Consider the following 27,593-nt stretch of genomic DNA (forward strand, 5'->3'; position numbering starts at 1 on the left):
TGCACCGAGGACAGGAGATTGGCTTGCACGCACAACAGTGGAAGAAGCAGTGGTGTCACCCGCAGATACTGTTCCTGGAGCCTGGGGTTGGGCCCACAAAGTCGGGTGCTATGCTACGATGTGCCTGCTCATGCTGGTGGTGGTAAGGCTGGTAGTTTTGCTACCCCTGCTGATGCTGGCGTGATAGGTGTTGCAAATGGCCTGTTTGGGGTTATCGGCAGAGTCTTTAAAAAATAACCAGACTCGGGAAGACCTAACAGTTGGACTGACAACTTCCGTCACGTTGTTATTATGGGAAATGGTTGCACGCCTTCTTTCTGCAGCCACCATGCTGCTTCTTCCTGCCTGAAGGAATGCTACACCTCCCTCCCCCTGTGTGCTGCTGTCCTCACTCTGCATGAACTCCTGCCAGGTTGGGTCAGTTACTAGATCATCCACCACCTCATCTTCCACTTCTGCACCCCGGTCCTCCTCCTGACTTTCCGGTAATTGTGTCTCATCATCGTCCACCTCTTATGATCATGGCTGCTCAAATATTTGTGCATCTTGCCCCGCTTTAAGTGGACCAGGCGAGAGGCACAAATCTACAAATGGAAAACTGAACATCTCTTCGGAGTGTACGAGTGTGGGATAAGTTGTCTCAGGGCACTCAGCATGGTGGGAGGAAGGGGGATCAGGGTGAGGAATATGCAGTCCAGATTCACGGCTACTCAGACTTGACCGTGTGGAAGACAGGGTGCTGGTGGTGGTGGATAGGTAACTGGAAGTATTAGCCCCTATCCAACCAACAACATTTTCACACTGCTCTGGCTCCAATAATGCTGTATTACTGCAGTCCCCTAGGACTTCGGACACTAAGGTCTAGCGAGAAGTTGGGGTTTTTTTTGGTGGACCAATTTCAGCTTGCACACGGCCTTGGCATGCACCATCACGTCCACTTCCCCTTCCCTTTCCATGTGCCTTGCCCATTGTAAATGGACTAGAATATTATACATGTTCACTACAAATTGCTGAATTGGGAGTGAACTTTTATGTGATACATGTGCGGGAAAACCACACTTTAAACTATCTGGACTGTAGTTAAAAATGTTTTTTTGCTTAGCAAATTTGTGTCAATAAGTACGATAACAGACTGTAAAAACACTAGAATAGGTAGGCTTAAAATGGCCAAATTGTTTGCTCAGATAAATGAGGCCTGTCACCGAGATACCACACTGCCAAATATGTGGCTTTTTTTTCTTTAAAAGGCAAAATAGTGCTGAATATAACTAGTGACACACAGGAAAACCCTGGAATAACCGGCCTAAAATGGCAAAACTTGGACCACGCAGATATATGAGGGCTGGCACGGAGATACCACACTGCCAAATATGTGGCCTGTATTTTTTTCTTTTTTATGCTAAATAGTGCTGCATATAACAAGAGTGACAGACAGGAACACACTGGAATACTGGCCTAAAATGGCCAAACTTGGAGCACGCAGATATACGATGCCTGGCACGGAGATACCACACTGCCAAATATGTGGCCTGTTATTTTTATAAAAATGCAAAATAGTACTGTACATAACTAGAGTGACAGACAGGAAAAAAATGGAATACTGGGATAAGATGCCCAAAAATAGGGCACATAGATATATGAGGCCTTTCAGGGAGATACCACACTGCCAAATATGTGGCCTGTATTGTTTTTCTTTTTTATGCTAAATAGTGATGTATATAACTAGAGTGAGACACAGGAAAACACTGAAATACCGGCCTAAAATGGCCAAACTTGGAGCACCCAGATATATGACACCTGGCAAGGAGATACCACACTACCAAATATGCCAGAGATGCAGCCAAGAGGCCATTGATCACTATGGATGAACTGCAGAGATCTAGAGCTGTGGTGGAATAATCTGTCCATAGGACAACAATCAGTCGTACACTGCACAAATCTGGACTTTATGGAAAAGTGGCAAGAAAAAAGCCTTTTCTCAAAGATATCCATAAAAAGTGTTGTTTAAAGTTTGCAACAAGCCACCTGGGAGACACACGAAACATGTGGAAGAAGGTGCTCTGGTCAGATAAAACCGAAATCGAACTTTTTGGCAACAATGCCAAACGATATGTTTGGCGTAAAGGCAACACAGCTCATCACCCTGAACACACCATCCCCACTGTCAAACATGGTGGTGGCAGCATCATGGTTTGGGCCTGCTTTTCTTCAGCAGGGGCACGGAAGATGGCTAAATTTGATAGGAAGATGGATGGAGTCAAATACAGGACTATTCTTGAAGAAAACCTGTTGGAGTCTGCAAAAGACCTGAGACTGGGACGGAGATTTGTCTTCCAACAAGACAATGATCCCAAACATAAAGCAAAATCTGCAATGGAATGGTTCACAAATAAACGTATCCAGGTGTTAGAATGGCAAAGTCAAAGTCCAGGCCTGAATCCAATCGAGAATCTGTGGAAAGAGCCGAAAACAGCTGTTCACAAACAATCTCCATCAAACCTCACTGAGCTCGAGCTGTTTGCCAATGAAGAATGGGCAAGAATTTCAGTCTCTCAATGTACAAAACTGATAGAGACATACCCCAAGTGACTTGCAGCTGTAATCGCAGCAAAAGGTGGAGCAACAAACTATTAAAGTTAAAGGGGCCGAATAATATTGCACGCCCCACTTTTCAGTTTTTGAATTTCCACAAAAATTTAAAATAATCAATACATTTCGTTCAACTTCACAATTGTGTTCCACTTGTTGTTGATTTTTCACCAATAATTTACATTTGATACCTTTATGCTTGAAGCATGATATGTGGGAAAAGGTTGAAAAGTTCCAGGTAGCCAAATACTTTTGCAATGCACTGTATACAGTTTCTCCCTGTCAGTTATTTTTAATGGTAAACAAAATATGATTTACCAGTAATTCATTTTTCACACTCTAGGTATGATAATGACCTCTCTGTGTGGGATTTTTGATGTTTACTTGGACAACTCCTTATCATACCTCATGTTTGGTCCTGTTAAAATATAAACACTTCCAATCACCGCCCATGATGCCGCCATTCCAGTGGTATTGACTCTTGCATTCCTGGGGTTCATGTGAGGTTGTTACATCATGTGAGCACTATGCCCAATCAGGGCTGGCATCACTGTTCCCACCTTCAGACAAATCGAACAATAAGTGGAAGTCCGAGAGTAGTCACAGCCCTGGCTTTCGGTTGATGCTCAATATGGCTAAATGCGGGGACAGCAAAACCGTCACTGATTGGGAGCATGCCTTGTGTGATGTAACATCTTGACATGTGCCCTGGGAAAGCGAGTGCCAATAGAATGGCATTAACACAGGAGGTGAGAATGAGTGTTTTTATTTTATCAAGGCCAAACCTGTGGAATGACAAAGGGTTGTCCTAGTAGTGGGCAACCCCTTTAAGAAGACAATTTTCAGTTAAAACACTTCCAACATTCTGAACATGAGAAAGGCTTCTCCCGTGTGACTTCTCTGACATTTATTGAGTTGATTTCCATGTAAAATATTTCCTACATTAAGAACATGAAAAAGGCTTCTCCCCTGTGTGACTTCTCTGATGTTTATTAAGAGTTGATTTCCGTGTAAAACATTTCCCACATTCTGAACATGAAAAAGGCTTCTCTCCTGTGTGAGTTCTCTGATGTCTGATAAGACTTGAGTGCTCTATAAAACATTTCCCACATTCTGAACAGGAAAAAGGCTTCACCCCTGTGTGGGTTCTTTGGTGTATAACGAGATATCCTTTCAGGTTAAAACATTTTCCACATTCTGAACAGGAAAAAGGCTTCTCCCTTGTATGGGTTCTATAGTGTCTATCCAGATGCGCTTTCCAGTTAAAACATTTCCCACATTCTGAACAGGAAAAAGGCTTCTCCCTTATGTGAGTTCTCTTATGTGTAGCAAGAGTTGATTTATCTATAAAACATTTCCCACATTCTGAACACGAAAAGGGCTTCTCCCCTTTGTGAGTTCTCTGGTGCCTATCAAGATACTCTTTCCAGTAAAAACATTTCCCACATTCGGAACATGAAAAAGGCTTCTCCCCTGTGTGAGTTCTCTGATGTTTGATAAGACCTAATTTCTGTCTAAAACATTTCCCACATTCTGAACATGAAAATGTTTTCACTCCTGTGTGAATTATCTGGTGATTAACAAGATCTGATTTCTGGTTAAAACATTTCCCACATTCTAAACATGAAAAAGGCTTCCCTCCTGTGTGAGTTCGCTGGTGACTAACAAGATTTGATTTCCATAAAAAACATTTCCCACATTCTGAACATGAAAAAGGCTTTTCCCCAGTGTGTGTTCGCTGGTGACTAGCAAGATTTGATTTCTGGTTAAAACATTTCCCACATTCTGAACATGAAAAAGGCTTCTCCCCTGTGTGAGTTCTCTGGTGCCTATCAAGATACTCTTTCCATAAAAAACATTTCCCACATTCTGGACATGAAAAAGGCTTCACCCCTGTGTGAGTTCGCTGGTGACTAACAAAATTTGATTTCCATAAAAAACATTTCCCACATTCTGAACATGAAAAAGGCTTCACCCCTGTGTGAGTTCGCTGGTGACTTACAAGATTTGATTTTTGGATAAAACATTTTCCACATTCTGAACATGAAAAAGGTTTCTCCCCTGTGTGAGTTCTCTGGTGACTAACAAGATTTGATTTGTGGTTAAAAAATTTCCCACACATAGAACAAGAAAATCTATTCTTTGCTGTGTTTTTTTTTTGACGTTTAAGGAAAGACTTTTCAAGGGGAAGACTATTTCCATATTCTGAACGAGAAAATGGCTTCTTTGCTTTAGGAGCAATTTGTTTTTTAATGCTTATTTTGTGACTTTGATTTTGCTCAATAGTCGGCAATGAATCAGAAGACAAAACCTGTTTCAAAATATCACATGACAGATTTTTGCTATGAAGGGATGATGGAATATCAGGAGTAATGGAATTCACTTCAACTGTGTCCTGTGGGATCTCAACATCATCTGATTTAAAAACTGAAGTTGTCAGCTGTCCCTCTGATCTCCTGGTACAGTCATCTGCCAAAAATAAAACAAATTATATTTGAATAAAATATCCATGATCTTTTTTTTAACATTTTTCATTAAACTGTCCATAAAAATAGCATGTTATGTAAAGATATTGAATTATTTACCAAGACAATGACAGTCCACAGTCTAATAGAAAACCTCATATGATGAACAAGTGGAGCTGTGTTCAACAGTTTGTTCATTCTCCTCCAAAATATGGAATAAAAAGCCATTGTTATGTTTGCAAAAATAATACCAACAAAAAGTTCATCTCATCTCACAAAACAGAACCTACTGAATAAAAGGATTTTACCTCGCCTCCACATCAGTTGCATTTTAGAACATGAGAAGACGTCCAGACAGTTATTAACACAACAATCACTAATCCACATTTCTCCTTAAACACCCCTATGTAGCGCACACCAACTAGTGATAAAAAAGGAGGGAATTTAACGGTGCTGTTATTGGCTCTGTGAAATCCTGTTATTGGTAAGTAACTGATATTTTTCCCCTTGCCTATAACAGCACAACTTGTAACACCTTTCTTCCAAAGGACAGGTCATCAGAAGAATACAGATTAAGTTGGTAATGTTTATAGAATGTAGAAGGAGAGGACAATGTTGCTGCCTTACACATCCTGTCGATCAACACTTCCGCCTTCTCAGCCCAGGAAGTTGCCATGGCTCAGGTGGAATGAGCCTTCAAGTTCTCGATATTACAAGAGTAGTGGACTAAGCTAATGGCGTCCCCAATCCATCTAGCTATGGTAGCCCTTGTTACTTTGAAGCCTTTCCTATCTCCTTGGAACAACATGAATAAGGATTCACTCTTTCTTCACTGTTGTGATATGGCTAAATACTGTACCAAGACCCGTTTAACATCTAAAGTGTGAAGTCTCTGCTCCTCTGCATTTTTAGGATTGCTAAAGAAAGAGGGGAGAACAATTACTTGGCCCCTGTGAAATTTAGATGCCACTTTCGGAAGGTATGCTGAGCCTGGTCTCAATATAACTATCATACATGATCTGTGTAAACTGATGGTTAATTGATAGAGCCTATAAGTCACTACCCTGCGGGCTGATCATAGGGTCACCAATATTACAGCCTTTAGGGTGAGTATCTTGACTGGTAATTTGTCTAAGGGCACAAAGGGAGATCTCCTTAACGCCTCCAAGACCAGGTTTAGATCCCAAGGAGGCATTCTTTGGGTCGGTATCAGTCTAGACCTATCACATGCCGTAATGAATCTAAGTATCCACCTATCTGCAGCTAGGTTATAATTATGTAAGGCTCCTAGAGCTGACACCTACACCTTAAGAGTGCTGGTGAAAAAGCCCATCTCTATTCCATTCTGAAGGAACTATAATATGGCCTTTATTGGATTTTTTCCTTTTAAGGATTGTCCTGAACTAGACAAGAATTTTGCCGAAGTCCTACCATATATTCTAGTCATTACTGGTTTCCTGCTCTGAAGCAGGGTAGAGACTAAGGCCGGGATGAAGCCCTTTTGGATTAATAGCAACCTTTCAAACTCCACGCCGTCAAATGCAGGCCTGACCTCGGAGGATGACAAACTGGGCCCTGCCTGAGGAGATCTGGGATATCTTGGGAGCATCCAAGGATCAGACACAGACATCATCCTCATCCATGTGAACCATGGTCTCTTGGGCCAAAAAGGAGCAATTAGAATAACACTTGCTCTCTCTTCCCGAATCTTCAATATTGCCGGAATACACATTAACGGGGGGGAAGGCATAGGCTAGGTTGAAGTCCCAAGGATTGTGTAGTGCATCCACTGCACAGGGACTTTCCTTCAGAATTAGAGAGCAGAAAATCTCTGTTTTTTGCTTTGCTCATTGGCAAAAAAGTCTATTTCTGGCTGTCCCCAGCATTCCACAATTTGCTGGATTACTATTGGTTTCAGCTCCCATTCCAGCCTTCCTTAGTGTATTCTGACTGAGGAAGTCTGCTCTCTAGTTTTCCTTCAATCTTATGTGCAGTGTGGTCAGTGTTAATTCATATTGTTCAGTGAATCGAAGGAACTGTTCTGTCATCAACATCAGGGGACGAGATTTTGTACCCCCGATGGTTGACATATGCAATCTTTGTCCGATTGTCTGACATTATTCAAATACGATGCCCTTTAAATGAGGAAGGAGCTTCACCACTGCATTTGTCACTGTTAGTAGTTCTTCCATGTTCGAGGAAAACACGTATATTACTTACCAGTAATGTGTTTTTTCAGAACCCATTACAAGACCGAGAGAGGGGATGTGCCCTTTGAGGACAGGAAACCTTCAAGATAAAAAGGGCGGCGCCTCTACGCATGATTTGGTTTACAGAGCACGAGAGCACCTCCAAGATTAGTTTACACCACTTATATATATACAGTCATGGCCAAATGTATTGACACCCCTGCAATTCTGTCAGATAATACTCAGTTTCTTCCTGAAAATGATTGCAAACACAAATTCTTTGGTATTATTATCTTCATTTAATTTGTCTTAAATGAAAAAACACAAAAAGAATTGTCCTAAAGCCAAATTGGATATAATTCCACACCAAACATAACAAAGAGGGTGGACAAAAGTATTGGCACTGTTCGAAAAATCATGTGATGCTTCTCTAATTTGTGTAATTAACAGCACCTGTAACTTACCTGTGGCACCTAACAGGTGTTGGCAATAACTAAATCACACTTGCAGCCAGTTGACATGGATTAAAGTTGACTCAACCTCTGTCCTGTGTCCTTGTGTGTACCACATTGAGCATGGAGAAAAGAAAGAAGACCAAAGAACTGTCTGAGGACTTGAGAAACCAAATTGTAAGGAAGCATGAGCAATCTCAAGGCTACATGTCCATCTCCTAAGACCTGAATGTTCCTGTGTCTACCGTGCGCAGTGTCATCAAGAAGTTTAAAGCCCATGGCACTGTGGATAACCTCCCTAGATGTGGACGGAAAAGAAAAATTGACAAGAGATTTCAACGCAAGATTGTGCGGATGTTGGATAAAGAACCGCCACTAACATCCAAACAAGTTCAAGCTGCCCTGCAGTCCGAGAGTACAACGGTGTCAACCAGTACTATCCGTCGGCATCTGAATGAAAAGTGACTGTATGGTAGGAGACCCAGGAAGACTCCACTTCTTACCCCGAGACATAAAAAAGCCAGGCTGGAGTTTGCCAAAACTTACCTGAAAAAGCCTAAAACATTTTGGAAGAATGTTCTCTGGTCAGATGAGACAAAAGTAGAGCTTTTAGGGCAAAAGCATCAACATAGAGTTTACAGGAGAAAAAAGAGGCATTCAAAGAAAAGTACACGGTCCCTACAGTCAAACATGGCGGAGGTTCCCTGATGTTTTGGGGTTGCTTTGCTGCCTCTGGCACTGGACTGCTTGACCGTGTGCGTGGCATTATGAAGTCAGAAGACTACCAACAAATTTTGCAGCATAATTTAGGGCCCAGTGTGAGAAAGCTGGGTCTACCTCAGAGGTCATGGGTCTTCCAGCAGGACAATAACCCAAAACACACTTCAAAAAGCACTAGAAAATGGTTTGAGAGAAAGCACTGGAGACTTCTAAGGTGGCCAGCAATGAGTCCAGACCTGAATCCCATAGAACACCTGTGGAGAGATCTAAAAATGGCAGTTTGGAGAAGGCACCCTTCAAATGTCAGGGACCTGGAGTAGTTTGCCAAAGAAGAATGGTCTAAAATTCCAGCAGAGCAATGTAAGAAACTCATTGATGGTTACCGGAAGCGGTTGGTCGCAGTTATTTTGGCTAAAGGTTGTGCAACCAAGTATTAGGCTGAGGGTGCCAATACTTTTGTCCGGCCCATTTTTGGAGTTTTGTGTGAAATGATCAATGTTTTGCTTTTTGCTTCATTCTCTTTTGTGTTTTTTCATTTAAGACAAATTACTTGAAGATAATAATACCAAAGAATTTGTGTTTGCAATTATTTTCAGGAAGAAACTGAATATTATCTGACAGAATTGCAGGGGTGTCAATACTTTTGGCCATGACTGTATTATCATTACTCTTTACTTTCCCCACACATGAATAACTTAAACCACACTCAAAGAAGGTGATCAACTTAATAAAAGGAGTGCTGTCATGGGTTGCGAAAAAAACACATTACCGGTAAGTAATATACATGTTTTTCTGTCACCCATGAAAGCACCAAGAGAGTTACAGAGAACCAGTGCCATGTATGAGGGATCGCAGCCTCAATAACCCTCCCAAATGTGAGGTCAGAGTAGGCAGATAGATTCAGTCTATAGTGCCTATAAAAAGTAGAAGGAGAAGTCCAAGATGCAGCCTTATAAATCTATTCTATTTATACGTCAGATTTTTCTGGAGGTTGCCATCGCTCTCGTAGAGCGGGCTTTCAGATTTTCTGGCACTGCTCTACCTGCACCTGTGTAGGCTCTCTTGATAGCTTCTCTTATCCACCTCAATAAGATACCTTTAAAAGTCTTGGACTCTTTCCCGGTCCCCTGGAAGGAGATGAATAGAGTTTAAACATAAATCACTGTATATGGGATAGGAAGTACCAAAAAATAAAGCTAATCACCAAACTGCATACAAAATATTGAAATAGATCAAATAAAACAACTTTTAATAGTGATATTTAGAAAATAATTTTATATAAGCATTTAGATAACAATACTGACTCACAAGGACACATAGGAAGATATTTTGTCTGTAAACAATTAGAAAGCGGGGAGGGGGACAAAATAACCCTAGTAAAATTCTACTATCTCCCTATCTACCTGCGGAGGTTGGCACACTAGACCTGCACAGTGGTGCTGTAAGGAGGTGGCAGGGACCCTCATTTGCCCCCTCTCCTATAAGCTGGGCATGTGTACCGCATGCAGTACCCTGATGATGTACCTATGTACTAATGTATTGATGTTTTATCAATGTATGTGCTGTGTTTGTATACCTGTTACCGTGTTGTGTAAACCGCACTATGTTCATATGATTAGACTAGTGATAGAAGGGGTTAAACAGGGGGGCTGGATTAACAGCCTAAAAGAGGCAGGAAGTTCCTGCTTCTGGAGTAGTGCCCCGGCAGGACTCTCTTCATTGTCAGGAGCAGAATCTACCCCTGGAGGGTAATTAAATACTTCCAAGGACTGCTGGGCAGTGGGAACAGGCACTGGAACTGTTGAAGTGCCCACCAAAAGACTGTTGGTTCTCAGAAACCGGATGGGAGCCGAAGAAGCTGCATATTTTTGATAGGGAAAGTGCAGGAAGTGTTACCTCATTCATTTCATCTTCATTAAAAGTTTTCTACCGTTGGAACTGAAGCGTGACGTGTGGTGCATCTGGAAGATGCCGTTTCAGTAAGGAGAGCAACTGTATGCTGAGGTAACTAAATATGCCACAGGGCTGGGGCTTTATCTGTCTTTCTATGTGCAAGGGGCCAGGGTGTTCACTGACTTGTGACTTAGTGAACTCGCCCATGAATAACACCCCGTGCCACCTTGTTACATTTGGCGAAGTCGGCAGGATCGACACCAGCAGCCCTGCAACTGAGAGAATGGTAGAGAGGATTCCCAGGATTTGTGGATTGGTGACTGTCGTGAAAAAGTCAAAGATGGTGGCTGTTGATGAATTAAAGATGGCGCCAACCGCTGCCAAGAAGATAGTGGCCGTTGACGTGAAAGCTGAGGATGGTGTTGCCTTTTGTGAGCATCATGGAAGGAACTTGGCGCCAAAAGGAGGCCACACACCCCTGTAAATAATGCCCGCCTGAAATGTGTGCGGGCAAAGTAGCTCCAGCCTTGCCAGCAGAGTGCGAGGAAAAGGGTGGAGCAGCCAGAAGAGACTCCACCAATGAACGGGAGTCCGACAGTAAGACAATCTGTTGATGGATGAGACACCATTGCTGGATATTATGCAGAGGCGCAGCATGTCATTCCACGCCGGCATCGTCCGCCAAGACTGGAGGCGGTCTGTGGCCCGGGAGGAGACGGGCCTGAACTTCGAGGCCTGATGGACGGAAGAGCTGGGGGAGTGTCACCCTTTCCAGCAGCCAGACAAGCAGCCGGAGAGAATGAGGAACTAATGAACTCATGGGACTGGCGATGTCCAAACTGTAACTGGAAAGGGTCCAGAAGACTCTGGAGGCTGCCCTGAGGGGGATTGTTACAATCATGATCACCGGCTCCCGCAGCCATGCAAGAAGAGTGTCAGCGGACGCAGCCATGGTGAGTAGGGAGCTCCCGCCCGACCGACCTGTCATCTCGACCACTGCTCCTTCGCCTCCTGTGGCCCTGTCATCTTCTACAGTCACATCCCGTCTCCCACCTTCACCGTCGTCCCCAGTGTTGGTGGCACCTGCGTCCTATCAGCCCGCGCCTGTTCTGTCCGGCACCAGCAGCACATGCTCGGAGGAGCCCCCTGCTGGAGAGGCTCAGTGGATCCAAAATGTAATCAAAGAGAAGACGCAAGAGCACTGCATTGTAAAGGAAATGCAGCGCCCCGATGAGGGAGCTATGGCTGGACAAATGACCAGCGGTGTGATCCGCCACTTTGACTCCAGGAAGGGTTATGGCTTTATCCTGGAGACCAGCACTGGGAACAAGGTCTATGTCAATGCCGGCTCCATTGATTTTGAAGGCCCCCTTCAGTTATGGGACCGTGTCACTTTTATAAAGGAACATGGGCCTCGAGGGCCATATGCAGTGGCTGTGAGGATGGCCTCCAGTTGGGAGGAAGGACCACTGCAAGAGGTTCAGCATTGTGAGAGGTTGACTGCAACGGCCACAGCTCCTGCGGTTAGGCGGGAGGGAGCGGTGCCCGGACAAAATGTGGCAGCCAAAGATGAATCACCAGAGCAGGCGGCTCTGGGAGCCATGGGGCCACCACTGGAGGGGGTGTGGAGCAGAAGAAATAGTGGAGACTACTCCACCAGATCCTCGTCCCATAATTACAATGTGGTGCAGGGTCCGAATGCGGCCCACTATACCAATTAGCGGCCGTGCATTGATTGATGCGGCCCCTTTAAGATGTTGTGCCAGGTGCCCCAGGGGAGAGACAGTTCCGCGTCTCTAAAAGGGTAGTGAGCGCCCAATATAGCACCAAGGACTAAGTGCCAGTGGTGGCCAATACGGTCACGGTGGAACAATTTTGCTTTTTTTTCCTCCCTCAAGTTCTAGTTGTGCCCATTGCTCATCCCCTGTTGGATCATGGGGCTGAAACCCTACGAGGGTTGGTTGCTGTGGCAGCTTTAGGAACTGGACTATTTTCTCCCTGAACTTTGCTCTTTTTGTAACTTTGAACTGTTCCCCCATTAAAAAGCAGCCCCCCAGCATTATAGTGCACCCGTGATCTTCTCAAAGTAGGGAGGAAAAGAATTTGTGCAGGAGCACCCGAGGAGCGAGCCAGGTCGAGACTGTGTGAACTGGTGTTAAGTGGCCATCAGGCCAGGATGTTGAATGGGTCCCAGGAACCTAGGGGACTGGGGTCAGACAGACCCACTTTGAGAAAAACTGAGACTCTTGTGTTTTTGGGGTATTAATCCAGCCAAAGTCACATTCGACCCATCGGCAGAAGACAGACTGCGCTCTTTTTAATGGACTATGTTGCTTTTCTGTTTCAGGAGCCATTATGGTTGGGGATGACCATATTTTAGGAGGGAGGGGTGTAAGGAGGTGACGGGGTCCCTCATTTGCCCCCTTTCTCCTATAAGCCGGGCAAGTGTACCCCATGCGGTACCCTGATGATGTATGTACTAAAGTATTGATGGTTTATAAATGTATGTGCTGTGTTTGTATACCTGTTACTGTGTTGTGTAAACTGCACTATGTTCATATGATTAGACTAGAGTTAGAAGGGGTTAAACAGGGGGATTGTATTAACAGCCTAAAAGAGGCAGGAAGTTCCTGCTTCTGGAGTAGTGCCCAGGCAACTTTGCCTACGGCAGGGCACTCTTCATTGTCGGGAGCAGAGTCTACCCCTGGAGGGGAATAAAATACTGTCAAGGACTGCCGGGCAGTGAAAAAGGGCACCGGAACTGTGGAAGTGCCCACCAAAAGACTGTTGATTCTCTGAACCGGATGGGAGCTGACGAAGCTGCATATGTTTGATAGGGAAAGCGCAGGAGGTGTTACCTCATTCATTTCATCTTTCTTAAAAGTTTTCTACCGTTGGAAGATCTGGAGGATGTCGTTCCTGTAAGGGAAGCAACTGTGTGCTGGAGGTAACTAACTGTGCAATAGGGCTGGAACTTTATCTGTCTTTCTACGTGCAAGGGGCCAGGGTGCTCACTGACTGTGACTTAGTGGACTCGCCCATGACTACTACCCCGTGCCAGTGTACCAGTGTACGTCCGACACACCTGTCTGTCCCCCTGAGTCATCTGATCCCCCAACGGTGATAAAACCGAGCAATGTTGAATGTGACTTTTGAGATGACTTTGAGGGCGAACTCCCAGAAGTGCAGAGTCTGACAGTGCAAATTCCAGATGTACTCGATAGGGTCCCTGATGTTACTCTTTCACCAGATATGACCAATGTTCCATTGAGTACAGCAGGTTCTGGCTTACGGAGGTCGGAGAGGAGCACAGCTGGTGTTCCCCCAATATGGTATAATCCTGATGAGTATGTGCTGCATGTGAGTTGTGAGAAGCCATTTGTCGGGATGCAAAATTATAAGTGGGGTGGAGAGTAGCATGTTTTCAATGTTTTCTTTTAGAAGAAATGATGCTGCGATAACTTAGTTCGGCCATTAGAGGTCACCTCTGAACAAGAGAAGAAAGCTCTGGAAACAGGAAGTGGTAGCGTCTGGCTTTCATGAGGTAAATTGAGAGGAGAAGCCCTGCCTGAGAGACTCAGATGGATCGAGAGCCTGAAGTGATCCAAATTGGACGGTGTGATCCAGAGGGAGGGGCTCCCGTGAGTAGACTGAGATGTGTGATCGGTCACCGACTATTTAGTTACTTAGGGAGAGTTAGAAGTCGCAGCAAATCCAATAACATTCAAGTTACTGAGACTACCCATGGACTGACGGAGATTGCGCGAGCTCTAGTGATGAACGAGCACTAAAATGCTTGGGTGCTCGTTGCTCAGGTCGAGCAAATTGTAATACTTGGGTACTGGACCCGAGCAATGAGCCCAATGTAAGTCTATGGGAAAATCGAGTATTTTTACTATAACCACCCCGAGGGGGTCCTTTTAAAGGCTAAAAACATCTGAAAATGATGAAAACAATGCTCAAATTACATAGGAATAGCATGGGGAATAACCCTGGAAGCATTTCTGACTCCCAGGTCACTGCTGTGACCAATGTTGTCAGAGTGTTATGCCACTTTTACAGGCGCACACTAAAACATACAAAAACAAAAAAAAAAATGGATTTTCCAAGAAAATATGTTAAGGAACATCCTTTCTAGGGAAATTACTTTTATATAAGGCAAAATAAATAACCCAAAACAAAAACGTTCCTCCACCACTTGGGCTATGTTCACACGTAGCGTATTTGATGCGTTTTTCAACTTTACCATTGCTTTCAACCAAGAAAAATGCATTCACTGGGAAATGTCATTTTAACATTTAACAACCTTAGCTGGCCATGTGGTGTGTGACACATCATCAGACACATCCTGTTTCATTTAAAAAAAGGAGGGACTCTGAAAGTCACAGAGCCTATTTTTATAGGGGCATCAGTTGGCATTACTATTCTTAAAGGGTCATTATTAAACAGTGGCTCTCCTATACTGTTATTGCCTATGGAGTGAGTGGCTGGCCTGCCAAAAATTAGGACGCATCCCAATACCCCTATGATGAGACGTACTTGAGGGCCTCATGACAAAAAGTTCCCATTAAAAGAAAGTGTGTCTCCCATACTGTTAGCTTATGCATTGAATGCAAGGCCTGCCCTGCACCAAAGTAACACACACCAATAAGCCTTTGAACCCACGTACTGGATGGCCACATGAAAACCAAGGTCACATTATTAATTTGGTACTCCCATACTGCTTGTTTAAGTATTGAATGCAAGGCCTGGCCTGCACCAAAGTAACACGCACCCCAATAAGCCTTTCAACAGATGTACTTGAGGGCCTCATGACAAAAATGTTCCCATTAGAAGAAAGTATGTCTCCCATACTGTTTGCTTATGCATTGAATCCAAGACCTGACCTGCACCAAAGTTACATGCATCCCAATAAGCCTTTGAACACACGTACTAGAAGGCCAAGTGCAACCAAAGTTCCCAGTATTCATTTGGTACTCCCATACTGTTTGCTTATGCATTGAATGCAAGGCCTGCCCTGCACCAACGTTACACGCACCCCAATAAGCTTTTGAATCAAGGTACTGGATGGCCACATGCAGCCATTGTTCCCAGTATTCATTTGGTACTCCCATACTCTTTGCTTATGCATTGAATGCAAGGCCTGCCTTGCACCAAAGTTACACGCACCCCAATAAGCCTTTGATCACAAGTACTGGATGGCCACATGCAACCAAAGTTCCCTGTATTTATTTGGTATGCCCATACTGTTTGCTTATGCATTTAATGCAATGCCTGCCCTGCACCAAAGTTACACGCACCCGAATAAACCTTTGAACACGTACTGGATTGCCACATGAAACCAAAGATCCCATTATTCTAATTTTTTTAACCCCTTCACCCCCAAGGGTGGTTTGCACGTTCATGACCGGGCCAATTTTTACAATTCTGACCACTGTACCTTTATGAGGTCATAACTCTGGAACGCTTCCATTGATCCCGGTGATTCTGACATTGTTTTCTCGTGACATATTGTACTTCATGTTAGTGGTAAAATTTCATTCAAATAACTTGCGTTTATTTGTGAAAAAAATGGAAATTTGGCAAAAATTTTGAAAATTTCGCAATTTTCCAACTTTGAATTTTTATGCCCTTAAATCACAGAGATACGGCACACAAAAAACTTGATAAGTAACATTTCCCACATGTTTACTTTACATCAGCACAATTTTGGAACCAAAATTTTTTTTTGTTAGGAAGTTATAAGGGTTAAAAGTTGACCAGCGATTTCTCATTTTTACAACACCATTTTATTTTTAGGACCACATCACATTTGAAGCCACTTTGAGGGGTCTATATGATAGAAAATACCCAAAAGTGACACCATTCTAAAAACTGAACCCCTTAAGGTGCTCAAAACCACATTCAAGAAGTTTATTAACCCATTAGGTGCGTCACAGGAATTTTTTTGAATATTTAAAAAGAAATGAACATCTAACTTTTTTTCACAAAAAAAATACTTCAGGTTCAATTTTTTTTATTTTACCAAGGGTAACAGGAGAAATTGGACTGCAAAAGTTATTGTGCAATTTGTCCTGAGTACGCTGATACCTGATTTGTGGGGGGGAACGACTGTTTTGGCGCATGGCAGAGCTCAGAATGGAAGGAGCGCCGTTTGACTTTTTCAATGCAAAATTGGCTGGAATTCAGATCGGACGCCATGTCACGTTTGGAGAGTCCCTGATGTACCTAAACAGTGGAAACCCCCTACAAGTGACCCCATTTTGGAAACTAGACCCCCCAAGGAACTTATCTAGATATGTGGTGAGAGCTTTGAACCCACAAGGGCTTTACAGAAGTTTATAACGTACAGCGGTACAATTAAAAAATCATATTTTTTCCACAAAAATGATCTTTTCACCCCAATTTTTATTTTCCCAAGGGTAACAGGACCCTAAAAGTTATTGTGCAATTTGTCCTGAGTACGCTGATACCCCACATGTGGGGGTAAACCACTATTTGGGCGCATGGCAGAGCTCGGAAGGGAAGCAGTGCCATTTGACGTTTTTGGCTGGAATTGAGATCGGACACCATGTCGCGTTTGGAAAACCCCTGATGTACCAAAACAGTGGAAACCCCCCACAAATGACACCATTTTGGAAACTAGACCCCCTAAGGAACTTATCTAGATGTGTGGTGAGAACTTTGAACCCCCATGGGTTTCACAGAAGTTTATAACATAAAGCCATACAATTAAAAAATCATATTTTTTCCACAAAAATGATCTTTTCACCCTCAATTCTTATTTTTCCAAGGGTAACAGGACCATAAAAGTTATTGTGCAATTTGTTCTGAGTACGCTGATACCCCACATGTGGGGGTAAACCACTATTTGGGCGAATGACAGAGCTCGGAAGGGAAGCAGCGCCATTTGACGTTTTTGGCTGGAATTGAGATCGGACACCATGTCGCGTTTGGAAAACTCCTGATGTACCAAAACAGTGGAAACCCCCCACAAATGACACCATTTTGGAAACTAGACCCCCTAAGGAACTTATCTAGATGTGTGGTGAGCACTTTCACCCCCAGTGCTTCACAGAAGTTTATAATGCCCGGGCGTGAAAATAAATAATTCGTATTTTTTCCACAAACATGATCTTTTAGTCACCATTTTTTTTATTTTCCCAAGGGTACCAGGAGAAATTGGACCCCAAAAGTTGTTGTCCAATTTGTCCTGAGTATGCTGATACCCCATATGTGGGAGAAAACTACTGTATGGGCACACGTCGGGGCTCGGAAGGGAAGTAGTGACGTTTTGGAATGCAGACTTTGATGGAATGGTCTGCGGGTGTCATGTTGCCTTTGGAGAGCCCCTAATGTACCTAAACAGTGGAAACCCCCCACAAATGACACCATTTTGTAAACTAGACCCCCCAAGGAACTTATCTAGATGTGTGGTGAGCACTTTGAACCCCCCAGTGCTTCACAGAAGTTTATAACGCCCGGGCGTGAAAATAAAAAATTTGTATTTTTTCCACAAACATGATCTTTTAGTCACCATTTTTTTTATTTTCCCAAGGGTACCAGGAGAAATTGGACCCCAAAAGTTGTTGTCCAATTTGTCCTGAGTATGCTGATACCCCATATGTGGGAGAAAACTACTGTATGGGCACACGTCGGGGCTCGGAAGGGAAGTAGTGACGTTTTGGAATGCAGACTATGATGGAATGGTCTGCGGGTGTCATGTTGCCTTTGGAGAGCCCCTAATGTACCTAAACAGTGGAAACCCCCCCACAAATGACCCCATTTTGAAAACTAGACCGACTAAGGAACTTATCTAGATGTGAGGTGAGCACTTTGAACCCCCAAGGGCTTCACTGAAGTTTATAATGCCAGGGCATGAAAATAAAAAAATCGTATTTTTTCCACAAACATGATCAATTAGTCCCCAATTTTTTCATTTTCCCAAGGGTAACAGGAGAAATTGGACCCCCAAAAGTTGTTGTCCAATTTGGCCTGAGTACGCTGACACCCCATATGTGGGAGAAAACTACTGTATGGACACACGTCAGGGCTCGGAAGGGAAGCAGTGACGTTTTGGAATGCAGACTTTGATGGAATGGTCTGCGGGTGTCATGTGCGTTTGGAGAGCCCCTGATGTACCTAAACTATTGAAACTCCCCACAAGTGACCCCATTTTGGACACTAGACCCCCCACGGAACTTATCTAGATGTGTGGTGAGCACTTTGAACCCCCAAGTGCTTCACAGAAGTTTATAACACTCGGACGTGAAAATAAAAAAATCATTTTTTTCCACAAAAATGATATTTTTGCCCCCAATTTTTTATTTTCCTAAGGGTAACAGGAGAAATTGGACCCCAAAAATTGTTTTGCAATTTGTCCTGAGTAGGCTGATACCCTACATGTGGGGGTAAAACACTGTTTGGGCGCATGGCAGAGCTTGGAAGGGAAGGAGCACCATTTGACTTTTTCAACTCAGAATTGGCTGGAATTGAGATCAGACGCCATGTTGCATTTGGAGAGCCCCTGATGTTCCCAAACAGTGGAAACCCCCAATTATAACTCCAACCCTAACCCCAACACACCCCTAACCCTAATCTGAGCCCTAACCCTAGCCCTAACCCTAGCCCTAACCCTAGCTCTAACCCTAACCCTAACCCTAACCCTAACCCTAGCCCTAACCCTAGCCCTAACCCTAAGGCTGTGTGCACACGCTGCGGATTTTGCTGCGGTTCCGCAGCGGTTTTGGCTGCTGCGGACCCGTAGCAGTTTCTGCTGCGGTGTACAGTACCATGATTCCCTATGGGAATCAAAAACCGCAGTGCAGACGGTGCAGAATTTTCCGCGCGGATTATCTGCGGTTTTCAATCCGCAGAAAGAATTGACATGTCAATTCTTTCTGCGGATTCTCCTGCGGTTTGCCATCTCCTCTATTGAGGAGATAAAAAACCACAGGACAAAACCGCAGAGCAATCCGCAGGTCTTTTGACCTGCGGTTTCACCTGCGGATTTTACAAAATCCGCGCGGATGAATCCGCACCTAATCCGCAGCGTGTGCACACAGCCTTACCCTAACGGGAAAATGGAGATAAATACTTTTTTTTTAGTTTTATTATTTTTCCCTAACTAAGGGGGTAATAACGGGGGGTTTGACTTACTATTTATGGCGGTTTTTATGTTTGGCGGCTGTCACACGCTAAAAGACGCTTTTTATTGTAAAATAGTTTTTGCATCACCACATTTTGAGAGCTATAATTTTTCCGTATTTTGACCCACTGAGTCATGTGAGGTCTTATTTTTTGCGGGACCAGTTGACGTTTTTATTGGTACCATTTTCGGGCACGTGACATTTTTTGATCGCTTTTTATTCCTATTTTTGGAACGCAGAATGAACAAAAACCAGCGTTTCATGAATTTCTTTTGGGGGGGTGCGTTTACACCGTTCCGCATGCGGTAAAATTGATAAAGCGGTTTTATTCTTCGGGTCAGTACGGTTACAGCGATACCTCATTTAGGTCGTTTTTTTATGTTTTTGTCGGTTTTATGCAATGAAAACTATTTTATATAAAAAATAATTATTTTTGCATCGCTTTATTCTGTGAGCTATAACTTTTTTATTTTTTCGCTGATGATGCTGTGTGGCAGCTCGTTTTTTGCGGGACAAGATGACGTTTTCAGCGGTACCATGGATATTTATATGTGTCTTTTTGATCGCGCGTTATTACACTTTTTGTTTGGCGGTATGATAATAAATCATTATTTTTTGCTTCGTTTTTTATTTTTATTTTTTAAGGGGTTCGCTAAAAGGGTTAACTAATGGGACAGTTTTATAGGGCGGGTCATTACGGACGCGGCGATACCTAATATGTGTACTTTTATTGTTTTTTTTTTTATTATTTCCAAAAAATGGATTTATTGAGGGAATATTTTTTTTTTTTTTCTAATTTATTTGGCGATTTTTTTAAATTTATTTTTACATTTTTTTTTTAATTTTTTTTTAACTTTATTACATAGTCCCAGGTGGGACATCACTGTCCTGTGACAGATCGCTGATCTGTCACATCACAGATCACTGTGACAGATCAGCAATCTGTCACAGGCATTGAAGAAGACTTCCTCTTGCCTGCGCTTTGCAGGCACTGAGGAAGCCAGCTTCCTCAGGTCCCCGAAGGCCCCCGTCGCCATCTTGGATTCGGGGGCCTGGAGGATAGGAGCCCCCCGCAGCAGCACTGCACATTGCGCTGCCGTGGGGGGGCTCAGGGAAGCACGGAGGGAGCCCCCTCCCTGCCGATGCTTCCCTTTAACTCCCGGTACACCGCGATCATGTTTGATCGCGGTGTGCAAGGGGTTAACGTGTCGGGGGCGGTCCGTGACCGCCCCTGACACATAGTGCCGGGTGTCAGCTGTGATAATCAGCTGACACCCGGCCGCGATCAGCGGCGCTCACCACGTGGGCGCCGCTGATCGCGGTAGACGTACTATCCCGTCCACGGTCATACGGGCCCGGGTACCGTGGACGGGATAGTACGTCGGATGTCAGGAAGGGGTTAAGTCACCTAAAGTTTGCTCATGAAGTGAATACAAGGTCTGCCCAAAATTTGCACACACTCCAATCTCCCAAGGAAGAAATGTGGAGTATGGTCTCCGAAAAATGTTTTCCCAGTTTAAAGGAGCAGGTCTCCTATACTTGTAACATTTCCCCCTGAAGGGTACACATCAACGTACTGTGTAAATATTTTTTTACGACTATCATAAACACCCTTGCAAAAAAATATAGTGGCTATTGCATCACGGAACACGTTCACCCTAATGTTCTAGTGGTGGTGTCTGAAGAGACGTGAAGTATGGCCTCCGAAAAATGTTTACCCAGTTTAAAGGAGCGGGTCTCCTATACTTATAATGCCCATACACTGAGTGTATAGACTGACAAACATTTTCCCCTGGAAGGGGGGGGGGCACCTCAACATTTCAGTTCCTCAATAGCAAACGTGAAACTCATATGTTATACAGAGTCATTACACTCAGAGTGATCTATTTCAAGTGTTTATTTCTGTTAATGTTGATGATTATGGCTTACAGCCAATGAAAACCCAGAAGTCATTATCTCAGTAAATTAGAATACTTTATAACACCAGCTTGAAAAATGATTGTAAAATCTGAAATGTTGGCCTACTGAAATGTATGTTCAGTAAATGCACTCAATACTTGGTCGGGGCTCCTTTTTCATCAATTACTGCATCAATGCGGCGTGTCATGGAGGCATTTTTTGATGATACTCTAATTTTGTAAGAAGCACCTGTAGAGAGAAGGGACCTATTCAACATGTTGAACTTTCTCGGAGATCCCTCACCATTCTGACGTTCTGACTAGGGCAGTGTTTCTCAACTCCAGTCCTCAAGACCCACCAACAGGCCAAGTTTTCAGGATATCCTTAGCATTGCACAGGTGATTTCAACACCTGCTCAAGCATTAATTCCATCACCTGTGCAATACTAAGGAAATCCTGAAAACATGACCTGTTGGTGGGTCTTGAGGACTGGAGTTGAGAAACACTGGACTAGGGTAACAAAGATGAAGGCAGGATCGGTTCACATGGAAGTTCTCCCCTGGAGGTGGTGGACTTATAACCCGCCCTATTCCTCTTGCCCGACTGCCACTGCTGTGGCCCCGGTCATGCTGCTGCCGTGGTGCCTGTTGCTGTGGCTTCTGAAGCACATCCATGCTTGAGGTTGCTGCCAGGCGCCATCTTCTTGTGACCATCCCATTATATATAGGGATAGTCCTGTCACACCTTCGCTGGTACTTCCCTGATTTCTGGGTCATACATAATTCAAATCTGGTGCAATGTGTGCAGGGAGCCTCAGCCAGCCCTGCTCATAGAATCATAGAGTTGGAAGGGACCTCCTGGGCCATCTGGTCCGACCCCCTGTTCAAAGCAGGATTCGCTAAATCATCCCAGACAGATGTCTGTCCAGCCTCTGTTTGAAGACTTCAATTGAAGGAGAACTCACCACCTCTCGTGGCAGCCTGTTCCACTCATTGATCACTCTAACTGTCAAAAAGTTTTTTCGAATATCTAATCTGTGTCTGCTCCCATTCAGTTTCATCCCATTGCTTCTAGTCTTTCCTTGTGCAAATGAGAATAAAGATGATCCTTCTACAATGTGACAGCCCTTGAGATATTTGTAGACAGCTATTAAGTCTCCTCTCAGTCTTCTCTTCTGCAAGCTAAACATTCCCAAATCCTGCAACCTTTCCTCATAAGACAGGGTTTGCAGACCAGTCACTATTCTGGTCGCTCTTTTCTGAACTTGCTCTAGTTTGTTGTCTTCTTTAAAATGTGGCGCCCAAAACTGGACACAGTATTCCTGATGAGATCTGACCAAAGAGGAGTAGAGGGCAATAATGACTTCACGTGATCTAGACTGTATGCTTCTGTTTATACATCCTAGAATTGCATTTGCCTTTTTTGCTGCTGCATCACACTGTTGACTCATATTCAGTCTGTGATCTATTAGTATACCCAAGTCTTTTTCACATGTGCTGTTGCTTAGCCCTATTCCTCCCATTCTGTATAGCTTTTTTCATTTTTATTGCCAAGATGTAGTACTTTGCATTTTTCCCTGTTAAAAAACATGTGGTACCCCACTTGAGACATTCTTCCAACTGGATGTGCAGCCATTTACGACCACTCTTTGGGTCCGATCACTAAGCCAGTTATGAATCCACCTAACAGTTGCCTTGTCCATTCCATACCTAGTCATTTTTTCAATAAGAATTGTGTGAGATACTTTGTCAAATGCTTTGCTAGTTACAAACCCATGCTGAGCCTCTTTAATCACTTCATTCTTGTCCAGGTACTTACATACATGTTGTTTAATAATTTGTTCAAAGATCTTTCCTGATATAGAAGTCAAACTCACCGGCCTATAGTTCCCTGGGTCCACCTTCTTCCCTTTTTTGAAGATAGGAACAACATTTGCTCTTCTCCAGTCTTCTGGGACTTCTCCTGTTCTCCAAGAATTGTCAAAGATTATGGAGAGGGGTTCAAAAATTTCTTCTGCTATCTCCTTCAGAACTCTGGGGTGTAATTCATCTGGACCTGGAGACTTGAATTCATTTAGGTTAGCTAAGTGTTTCCTCACTAACTTTCTGTTTATAGATATCCTGGATTCTTCTATTTCCTTAATAGCACAGTGAAGAACCGTTGATGTTACATTTCCTTTCTCGGAGAAAACAGATGCAAAATAGGAATTTAAAAGTTCGGCCTTCTCAACATCCAGTCTTACCATTTCATCATTTTCATCCTGTAAAAATCCTATAGCATCTTTGACTTTTCTTTTACTTTTGACATATCCCCAAAATCCTTTATTATTGCTTTTGACATCTCTTGCAAGCCTCAATTCATTGTCAGCTTTAGTAATCTGATTTGTGCCCTGCAATTTCTGCAGACAGCATTATATTCTTCTTTAGATATGCCTCCCTCTTTCCATTTTAAAAACATTTCTTTCTTCCTTTTTAGCATGTGCTTAAGTTCTGTGTTCATCCATCCTGGTTTCCGTAAACGCTTCCTATTCTTCCCTCTTTTCGGAATTGTTAACGATTGTGCTTTGAGAATTTCATTTTTCAAGATTTCCCATCCTTCCTGGATATTTTTGTCTTTAAGGATATCCAGCCATTGGATCCCTCCAATTCTCTTTCTGAATCCCTTAAAATCTGCTGTTCTGAAATCTAACCTTGACGTCTGAGTCTTCACAGGTCTTCCTCCTCTAGTTATCCAAAATTCTAAAATTGCATGGTCGCTTCCTCCTAGGGTCCCAGCCACTTTTACCTCCTCAACCATTTCCTCCCTGTTTATAAGGATTAGATCCAAGGAAGCAGTTCCCCTTGTTTTCTCCCCTACCTTTTGGAAGTAAAAGCTGTCAGCAAGAGAAGACAAGAATTTCCTTGACCTGTTAGTTTTGCCTGAGAGATATTCCCAACAAATGTCAGGATAGTTGAAATTTCCCATGACAACTGTCATATTTTTTGGAGAACTTGGCCATTTGATGCATAAAGAGTTCATCCATATCTTCAGCTTGCACAGGCGTCCTGTAGTAAATGCCTACAATGGTGTCCTTTCCATTGTTCTGTCCTTGTATTCTTACCCAAACAGTTTCCACTGAACTCCCAGTCTCTGAAGCTTCAATCTCTGTGCAGATATACGCGTTTCTAACATACAAAGCGACACCTCCTCCTCGTTTATCAAGTCTGTTTCTTGCAAATAAGTTGTATCCTTCTAGCCTTGTATTCCAATCATGTGTATCGTCCCACCAAGTTTCAGTGATTCCAATGACATCATATTTCTTTTCCTGTGTTAGTAGTTCCAATTATCCTTGTTTGCTGCCCATGCTTTGTGCATTAGTATAGAAACATTTTAGTTTGTGATTGGTTTCTCTTTCTCCAATATTTTTATTATTTAGATTCTTTTATCTTTGTTCTTCCTTTCCACTTCTAATAGCAGAGTTCTCAATAGCATTTGTCAGGTGTATGGCTTTTTCTGGCCTTTTGCTTCTCTTCCCACATGATCAGACACGGATGGCCGCATTGCGTCCGGCACGCTGCGTCATCAGGACACGCTGGATATTACATCTCGCATCCTGCGCAGTCCCAGCGGCCATGCTTTGCGGTGTGCTTGTCACTGGGGTGCGCCGGATCTTCCACCAGCGCATCCCACGCGTGCGCAACCCCTGAAGCATGTCTCAGAGACCTCAGCATGGAGTGCTCCTGCAGCCCTGTTGTGTGTAGACCAGGGACCTTGAGTCGGCAGGAGACTTTTGCCAAGAGGTCTCTGCCTGCACGGCGCTGCACCAACCTCCTGGCCAGTGGATGTATCCCACCTTCGGAAGACATCCCATCCCTTAACATCCTCCGGACCATGGTAAGTCTTTAGTGTACCGTTCTTGCTTTGGTTCCCTCAATGACAGGAAACCAACTTATATGGAAGAGAGGTGCGCCCTTTTATTCAATTGGTTTCCTGTCCTTGATGGGTGCATACCCTCTCTCAGGTGGTTCTGTCATGGGAGAAAAGGAAAAACAGAGGTTTCCAAATTATTAGTGGCTCAAAGGCTCCTGAAAAGCAATATGGCTTCCATACCATATACCAACCCAGCAATATCCGCTCTACCAAAGTCAAATCTCGCTTTTGAGCCCTTGCAGGGTGCCCAAATCACATTTGGGATCCATATACTTGGCATTACTATAGTGAGCAGAACCCACTCAATTTAAGGTGTATATCTCCTGGAGCACAACCTGGGCACTATGTGGTGGGTAATAAAATGGTATTTATGCATTTTGTATTTTCTGTGTCCTCCTGATATTGACCCGGCTACATGACTATTCATCTTGCCATCTTACACCACAGAACAGCAAGTAACACCGTGGCCTAAGCCTAGGGGACTATGTGTAAATCCAGATCCAAGTAGAGGGTTAAAGGATGATGAGCAAGACAATCAACGGGATCTGTAAAACGGGATACATAGTACCAAGCCTGTTCGTGGTTTGCATCTTTTGCGCTGCCAGGTGACCACAAACAGTGCCCCCAAAACATTGTGTCTGCAAACTATTCCAGCAAGATCTGCATTCAAATAGATAAATGGCGTAACTTCCCTTCTTAATCTGTCATGTGCCAGACAGTAGTGTACAACCGTATGTAGGGTATTGTTGGATTCAAGAGAATTTGGAAAATAATTTGTAAAGTCCATTTTTTTTCCTATTATCCTTTGTGAAGAATTCCAAAGTTATCAGCACATAAAGTGACACACGTCACATTTGAAATATGGGAATATGGGGCCTGATTGGGAACAAAAAATTGGCTGCGAGAAGTGGTTAAAACAGATTATTTTTGGCACTAACTACTGTAGTCAAAAATTGTGACCATAGACAATAACATATCTACTGAAATGATCAAACTCAACAGCCTTCATCAGTAAATAATGAGTAACTAGTGGAGAAACCTCTCTGGGGTAATTAGAGTATGGGGCTCGGTGCCTCTTGGCAATCTAAACTATCGTAAGGGCCAATATTTTCTATCAGATGAGTTTCAAGAAGAAATATTAGACATTTAAAGAGAACTTTTTATAATAGTGCAGAGCTGAGATATCTTAAATTTAGTGTCAGGAACACCGCACTGCACTTGCCCACTGAGCCAGTGCGTGTGTCCTGAGTACAAAAACTGTGCACAAAGATACCTATGGAGCGGAGCAGCAGTGGTGACGATGCGTGCTCCAGACTAACAGGACCTGACGCACGTGACTGCTGAGGGCGTGGTCTAAACTCCAGAGAGATAGGAGCTGAGAAAAACTCCTAAAAGGGTAACTACGGGACAATGTTACGAAGGGGCATAGACAGAGACATAAACCAGATCAGGCCGGGGACAAAGCACAAAATAGCACGACAGTACAAAAGGATTAGACAGAAAGGATAGTCAGGACGTAGCGAGATATCAGTAAACCAGAATGGGCAATAGACAGTACAATAGGGACAAACTGTAACGGAGTAACAATAGCCACGCCAGGAGGTCAGAACTGGAGAAGACAATAGTACCAAAATGTGAGACAGAGAACAGAGTGAGGGGACAGACCAGGTCATATACGGGAAGCAAACAAGCAATGCAGTATACACACACACCAAGGGGTCAGACACACAGCCAGAACAACGGTATAGCTGACAGGAATCCTAGTCTGGAGTGGGTATAAATACCCCTCCCAGATCCAAAGGGAGTCCAGCAAAAGTTAACCCTGCGAGAACAGGACATTAACCATGTCCTATACTACTCACCTGTGTAGTCATATGTAGGAATCTCCTCTTTACACCACTCATCACCTCTCACATATGTCTCTGTAGCATTAATACGGGTAAGATCTTCACTCTGAAACAAATATTGTAAATGTTACAGACAGATGGAGAAGTCACATCTATGATCAGCTCTAACCCTGCCATCTCCACCATTCTTATTACACAAGTATAAAACAAATAATACTGGTGGATAAAACAAAACTGAGCACAAGACCTTCACAGCCATCTCCACATCATAGGAGAGATCTCCTGACACCTTCTCTCCATCTACCTGATGATCCTGAGGAACACTGGGATCTTCTTGTTTACAGTCCTGTGGAAGAAGAGGACGGGGACATCTCTCTGGTGTTGTCCTCTTACTGGATAGATCTGGAGGAAACACATACAGGGACTGAATTCATTCTTTACATACAGATAATTATAGGCCATGTGTATTTAGTCTTGTCTA

At 43.5% G+C, this 27,593-nt stretch overlaps 2 protein-coding genes across 2 annotated transcripts in view; one reads left to right on the forward strand and one right to left on the reverse strand.

Annotated features, from left to right (window-relative positions):
• The window catches only part of LOC141055913 (uncharacterized), a 430,701-nt gene that overhangs the window by 291,581 nt on the left and 111,527 nt on the right, over positions 1-27,593 (forward strand). The window lies entirely within an intron of this gene.
• The window catches only part of LOC141055915 (uncharacterized), a 218,453-nt gene that overhangs the window by 154,623 nt on the left and 36,237 nt on the right, over positions 1-27,593 (reverse strand). The window contains exons 5-7 of the mRNA XM_073552628.1: positions 27,417-27,514; positions 27,128-27,218; positions 3,541-5,058 (exon numbers count right to left, since the gene is read on the reverse strand). Of these exons, the coding sequence (XP_073408729.1) occupies positions 3,541-5,058; positions 27,128-27,218; positions 27,417-27,514 (1,707 nt within the window). The remainder of the gene's footprint in view (positions 1-3,540; positions 5,059-27,127; positions 27,219-27,416; positions 27,515-27,593) is intronic.

Source organism: Dendrobates tinctorius, unplaced genomic scaffold (genome assembly GCF_039654945.1).
Source record: "Dendrobates tinctorius isolate UK_male_01 unplaced genomic scaffold, ASM3965494v1 ptg000192l, whole genome shotgun sequence".
NCBI classification, from domain to species: domain Eukaryota; kingdom Metazoa; phylum Chordata; class Amphibia; order Anura; family Dendrobatidae; genus Dendrobates; species Dendrobates tinctorius.